Below are 6,942 nucleotides of genomic sequence, written 5' to 3' on the forward strand. Positions count from 1 at the left end.
GAGCAGCACAGTAACTTATTTGGCTTTTGGAATCTGGGCTTTTTGGAATCTTGAAAACATAACCAACGCGACTGAAAACATATTTTAGCACAGAGAAAATGATGTATAGACCTACAGTATTCTTATACTGTAAGTGCAACTGTTGAACTGTAGGTATGTAAGTCCTCTTCATTTCAACATAGCCTACTGACGGAAGAATGTTATAGAAATCATAAAGGAATTAATCAAATGAATAACTGTAAATGGATGTTTGCTTAACACTTATGTATTAACACTAGGGATAAACAGATGTGGGTAGCATATGTTGCACCATTTGTTTAAGTAGACTACCACGGTTATCTACCTGGATCTGATGGATGTAGTCTGTTTTTAATAAAGACACAAAATCTGCAAATGCTATAAAGTATTTTGTCAGTCTAAAAAATGTGCTGAAATAACGAAGCAGTGATAAAGTCAATATGACAGACATTTTTACAATTAGAATAGAGACTGCTACAACAACTTTTCCAAAATCCAATGAGGCTATTCACACTTTTTTAAAGGTAATGAAAATTCGAATTACATTTAGAATTAGAATAACTACCGGTACCAGTTGGGCCACTCATAGCCGCCGGAAGATGTTTGGGGGTGGGGGCTGCTGCGATTTTTGTTGTTGACTGAGCTACAGACGGCTATACGGGTTACAATAATAGTACAGGCCCAGTGCACTACTTTTGCTGCAGTAGCCCTACTTCCCGCGGCTATGGGCACACATTAATTAAGAGAGCATGATAAAGATTTGGGCTACAGAGGAAGCACTTTCCCACCACATTTGTGTATCCTGGTTTGAGACACCAACAACGTTTTACAATCAGGAAAAGTCACATCCTGAGAGAGATTGTTCATCTCTTTCATAATTGGGCGTAAATTACCCACATGGGGCCTGTGTTTACACAATCTCTTGAGGTTAGGTTTGAAGTAATCCGTCACAGTACACCGTGTGGTATAGCCTACCGCATATATTTTTGAACCCTTGCGTGAGAGACCAATCAATGGTAACAAGGTCCGCTCTTACATTTTGGCAGCGCTGCGATTGGCCGAAAGTTCCACTGGCGCCACGTGATTATTTTACTTTCCCCACACTTGACAGCTCGGGTCCCCATACTTTGAAGGCCACCTGTAGCTGATACTGCCAGTCTTGTCGTGTGCCATTCGGACATATTTCGGGGGAATGTCTGCCCATGTGAGTTTGAGGGATAGCAGTTCATCGGAGGAGGACAGCCGACCGGAGCTGGAGAGGACGATGGATGACCGCAAAACTCATGTGACAACACACCATCATCCCTTCAGTGTGGAGGCTATAATGTCGGGTAGAAAGATTCACAGTGAGTTTACAAAACAACCCGACAATGTCTCTGTGGTTACATTTTCAAAGACTCAGAACTCTCCGTACCTGTGCAGAGAGACTTACAGCCCTCCCGCTGGAATCCGAAAGCACTTTATCCCACCGTCGCCCGTAAAGTCGGAGTCATCCGAGCCGGACGACTGTGCTCCCTGGGTTATGAGCCCAAGATTCTCTGCACAAACTCGTAAGTAACTTTTGGAGAATTGAAAGTAAAATGAAATCTGTGGTTTTTATGTAGGCTAATTGGAACACATTTGGAAGGTGTGCTTCTTACCTCACTATTTCCCATAATCTATTATTTTATATTTACGGGAAAAAAAGTAAAATAATTATCATATTGTAAAATACAAATCAAATTAACATATAATTTGTACGTGTGCTGCCTGTCTCGCAATAGCCAATTGTACGGCAGACAAATGCAATTGATTTAACAGGGTGTAAACTAAAACGCTTTTTGCAAGTAATAACTTTGTCTAAAAACCCTTACCATAAAGTAAGAGTCTTGATATTCAATCTATTAGACCAATCTGTGAAAAATAAGTATTAGGAAAATCATTTGGATAGGCCTGGGCCACAGAGACATCTTTTCAAAGTTCTTTGAGTTAATACAATGGCGTACTGCGGGTCTTGTAGGTTATACTGCTAGAACTTAGACTCAACTTCATCTTTAATTTGAAAACAATATTCAACAATTTCTATTATTTATTTGGGATATTAAGATTTATTTATATCTATCTTTTTGGCATATCAGGCAGGTCTTCAAACCCTTTAATTGAGTTTGTTCATGTGGTTTGTGTGTAATTGTCAGCATTGCTTAAATCAACAAATAATAGTCCTCTCCTCCCTTGACAGGAGTATGTGTATCCATTACAATGTTTGACGTTTCCATTTAACAATAAACCACAACAAGCTGAGTAAGAAACAGTTGACTGGATCAGATATTACATCACTCTTCAAAATCACTCTATTTTATGCAAAGAAAATCTCATATGGTCCCCTGTTTCATACTGGTCCCCTGTAGCTCAGTTGGTAGAGCATGGCGCTTACAACATCAGGGTTGTGGGTTTGTTTCCCACGAGGGGCCAGTATGAAAAATGTATACACTCACTAACTGTAAGTCGCTCTGGATAAGAGCGTCTGCTAAATGACTAAAATGTAAAATGCAATATGGTCAATTGACTTGTACAGCACTTAGGGGAAACTAGTATGCCTAGGTTTCAATTTCAGTTTAAAATTGCTATCGGCCCAACCAATACCTTTGGGCACACACACAATCAATATATACTGTATCTGTAACATTGTTCATTTTTATATCAGAATGATGTGATAATACTACATTAAGTATAGGTTTTCTATCAGGATCAGGACAAAGTACATTTACTTTCTCACTCAAGTAGCTTATCCATGTGTTAAATGAAATTAGTATTGGCTCTGATCCTCTCTCTGTCTCGCTCTCTCTGTCTCTCTCCAGGGCATGTAAGTCCTACCTGTCCTCTGCGGAAGCACAAGACCAACAGAAAGCCTCGTACTCCCTTCACCACCTCCCAGCTGCTGTCTCTGGAGCGTAAATTCCGTCAGAAGCAGTACCTGTCTATTGCCGAGCGGGCCGAGTTCTCCAGCTTTCTGACCCTGACTGAGACCCAGGTCAAGATCTGGTTCCAGAACCGCCGGGCCAAGGCCAAGAGACTACAGGAGGCTGAGCTGGAGAAGTTCAAAATGGCTGCCAAACCCGCGCTGCACCCAGGCTTTACATTACCCATGCCCCTGGGAGCCCAGCTCCATACAGCTGTCTCCCTCTACGGACAGTCCTACCCCTACCACCGGCCCATGCTGCCCCTCTCACCGATGGGGCTGTACGCTACACCGCTGGGCTACAGCATGTATCATCTATCAGGATGATGGATAGGAATATACGCTTCTGCTCGGTGGACTGTTCTGTTGATATTAGTCTTTGACACGTGGACATAACTCTTTTTAAATATGATATTTTTCTCCTTGCTACGAAACAACACTGAAATGGAGAAGCTTTTTTTCACACCTGAAGATACAGCACCTCGCTCACCAAAGAGCCTTAAATACTTTTATGTTTTCTGGTGTCTTGTTTTTCTTCTGCTGATTTGGATATCAAATTAACTAGTGGTTCTGTTTTACTCGATGTAATATATTCCAATGCAAATGTTTATCCAATTGCCTCTGTGGTATTGACAACATGTAGTTGAATTACTGCCATTCCACTTGTCATCTAGCTAGCATAGAAGATTCAACTAAGACCCGATTATCATAATTCTGTTCGGGCCGGGGTGGATCCAAACTTCAGGCCTGTCTCGTATTACCTCAACTTGAAGACAGACAGGTTTGATTTCTGACTGCTTTCATCCCGAAGTCTAATAAATGAGTTGTGGGAACTGTTGTCTTTCTTTTCATAAACTAAACTCAAACTCAACTAATTCAAATGTGTTGATATTTTTTACGTTACATTTTACTTTAGCAACAAATTGTATTCAGCACTTCTGTTTTATCAGGCATTTGTAGTCTTCAATTAATTTGTGTTTACTTATTTATTTTGCTTTCACTCTAAACTTTTAATACTGGAAGTGAATTGATTGAGTGATTCATGTTTCGTATTTATAACATGTAGCTCAAATGTGGCTAAAGTCTATACTTTTTAATCTTTCTTCAAAAGGTTCCTTTGGAAGGCGCTATGCTATGCAGTTTTATAAATATTTTTTATTTCAGTTATGTATGTCATTCACAATGACCAAATTAAAAAACGTTTAAAACATATGTTTTCTTTTTGAGATATTATGTAAGTGAGAATATGTTGTGACGTATTTACGGCTATGCTATATAAGCCTTTGAAATTGAACATGACCTCAATTTTACACAGCCACAGCTGATGTGTGGTATGGTTACATGGTTGCTACTGTTTATGTCAATATTTGACAACCCTCAAATGGAAGCACAAAACATTTGGATACCCAGATAATTCCAGATATTATAAAACTGTTGTAAACCATATCAGTGAATGTCATTTTAAAACAATGTTTCATGAAGTTATCATGGCATTTGCAGTGTTATGCTTCCAGTAAGTAATATCATTATTTATTTAATTTCATGTGAAATTGTGTTAATATCAGTTGAAATGGAGAACTACAGAGCCCCAAACCATAGCATCTAAACTATACCACCTTCCTTCACCTCAGCCCTTCACATTCTGAAAGCACTAACTTCAGCAAGAATCTGTGGAACGCTAAGTAGAGCAGTACCTGTGTGTCGTCAAACACTGCCGTGCCTCATACCTTTGGGTTATTTCATTGACCAAAGTTGCTAAGCTACTAAGATTTAAACATGCCAGGTTTTAAGATGGCCGTAGTATTATTTCCCGATCAGCATTCTCGGGACTAGTTGACCTTAATTCTATTGTTGTCTTTTTTTTTTTGTCCAAATGTGTCCGGCTTCTACAGCACTTCTGCTTGTGTGAAACGCCATTGGTTTGGAAAGCCAGATTGGTCATGTTTTATGGTCCTCCTTCCTGCCTTGTTATATATCATTCATCAGGGCCCTAACCCCATAAAGTTAGCTGCCTTTGTGGCAATTGTAGGAGCTGCTTACAACTTCCGTGTGACTTTGATGTAATGAGGAAATCATTTATAGGCAACACTCTATTTATGAGCTTCCCTTTAATCAAAACAAGGCAGCCAGGCAAGCCCTCTGCGCAGTCAAGCAATCAGCTTAATGAACAGCAGATTGCCAGAGATGTGCGAGGATCTGTTTGGAAATGTCAGGTTGAGGCTATATTACTTGAGGGAGTAGTTCTTTATCTATTGAAACAATGTTCTATATTTGTGCTAAATAAATGGTTTCACCATTATTGTGATTTATTGTGATGACATGCTCTTTTTGCTCTTCAAGGCATTAATTAAAGAGGCCAAATATTTGATTAGATTGATTCTGATTTTAAATAAACAAACAAGAAGCAAAACACTGAGAAATCATTATGTCAATGTTTTGTTACACCGCTCTAGCGCCAGAGGATATGACATATGAGTGTTTGGGAATATGTAATTCAACCACGGAGAGGATCCGTGTCCAATACCTCCTCTAGTGGTTGTGTTGGATATGGCACCTTGGGAACAAACTGCTGAGGAGGAGTTCAGGGCCAAGGTTCTCGGTAGGTGGTGCTATGATTCCAATCTAAAACTGTAAATTGAGAATGGCAACAAATACAACAATAACTAATTTACGCTCACATACTTTGCATTTGAATGTAATGTATTGTAATGTAATGTGTTGCATACATGTGTGTACAAATTGTGGACCACAAGTTGCATTCTAGATTATTTTGATTATATGTTTAATTTATAAGATCATGTTTAGTCAGAAATAAGTATTGTAAAATAACATTTTGAAGTGTGTATTGGCCATTGCCTTGTGTTTGTTTTCATAAGGACTTTACGAGCCCATTTCTTCCTCTTGGCCAAGGACCTCAGGAAGCTGAAAGCCCAGCATTGGGGACACAGGGGTGTAATCTGTTTATTGATTTATATTGTGTAATGAGTCTGAGAGGCAGTCTTCCACACAACAGAACGCACATTGTTCCAATGTATTTTTAATGTCATCTCTCCAACTCATCGCACCATTGGGGAGGGGAGCTGGAGAGAGGAGCAGAGAGGAACAGAGAGGAACAGAGAAGAGCAGAGAGGAACATAGAGGAACAGAGAAGAGCAGAGAGGAACAGAGAGTAACAGAGAGGGGAAGAGAGGTACAGAGAGGAACAGAGAGGAGCAGAGAGGAACAGAGAGGAGCAGAGAGGAACAGAGAGGAGCAGAGAGGAACAGACAGGAACAGAGAGGAGAAGAGAGGAACAGAGAGGAGCAGAGAGGAACAGAGAGGAACAGAGAGGGGAAGAGAGGTACAGAGAGGAACAGAGAGGAACAGAGAGGAGCAGAGAGGAACAGAGAGGAGCAGAGAGGAGCAGAGAGGAACAGAGAGGAACAGAGAAGAGCAGAGAGGAACAGAGAGTAACAGAGAGGGGAAGAGAGGTACAGAGAGGAACAGAGAGGAACAGAGAGGAGCAGAGAGGAACAGAGAGGTACAGAGAGGAACAGAGAGGAACAGAGAGGAGCAGAGAGGTACAGAGAGGAACAGAGAGGAGCAGAGAGGAACAGAGAGGAGCAGAGAGGAGAAGAGAGGAACAGAGAGGAACAGAGAGGAACAGAGAGGAGCAGAGAGGAACAGAGAGGAGCAGAGAGGAACAGAGAGGAACAGAGAAGAGCAGAGAGGAACAGAGAGGAGAAGAGAGGAACAGAGAGGAGCAGAGAGGAACAGAGAGGAGAAGAGAGGAGCTGAGAGAAGCAGAGAGGAACAGAGAGGAGCAGAGAGGAACAGAGAGGAACAGAGAGGAGCAGAGAGGAACAGAGAGGAGCAGAGAGGAACAGAGTTCGTATTTGTTTGAACATCACATTCTGATGACCAAACGATGGGGCCTGGGAACATGGAAAATATAATGAATCAATCCCTTGTGTTGCCATGTCCATTGATTGTTGTCTTTCTGTGAC

General features: G+C 41.0%; 1 protein-coding gene across 1 annotated transcript; it reads left to right on the top strand.

Moving 5' to 3' along the window:
• Positions 1-993: 993 nt before the first annotated feature.
• Positions 994-5,255, top strand: msx2b (muscle segment homeobox 2b). The gene is made up of 2 exons (XM_041893563.2): positions 994-1,568; positions 2,856-5,255. Exons 1-2 carry the CDS (start codon positions 1,211-1,213, stop codon positions 3,281-3,283), a joined length of 786 nt encoding a protein of 261 aa, XP_041749497.1. The 5' UTR covers positions 994-1,210; the 3' UTR covers positions 3,284-5,255.
• Positions 5,256-6,942: the final 1,687 nt, after the last annotated feature.

Source organism: Coregonus clupeaformis, chromosome 13 (assembly GCF_020615455.1).
Source record: "Coregonus clupeaformis isolate EN_2021a chromosome 13, ASM2061545v1, whole genome shotgun sequence".
Lineage (NCBI taxonomy): Eukaryota > Metazoa > Chordata > Actinopteri > Salmoniformes > Salmonidae > Coregonus > Coregonus clupeaformis.

Coding starts and splice junctions, on each gene's coding strand:
- msx2b (XM_041893563.2), top strand. CDS start 1,211: ATGTCTGCCCATGTGAGTTTGAGGGATAGCAGTTCATCGGAGGAGGAC. Junction 1,569..2,855: donor AAGATTCTCTGCACAAACTC/GTAAGTAACTTT, acceptor GTCTCTCTCCAG/GGCATGTAAGTCCTACCTGT.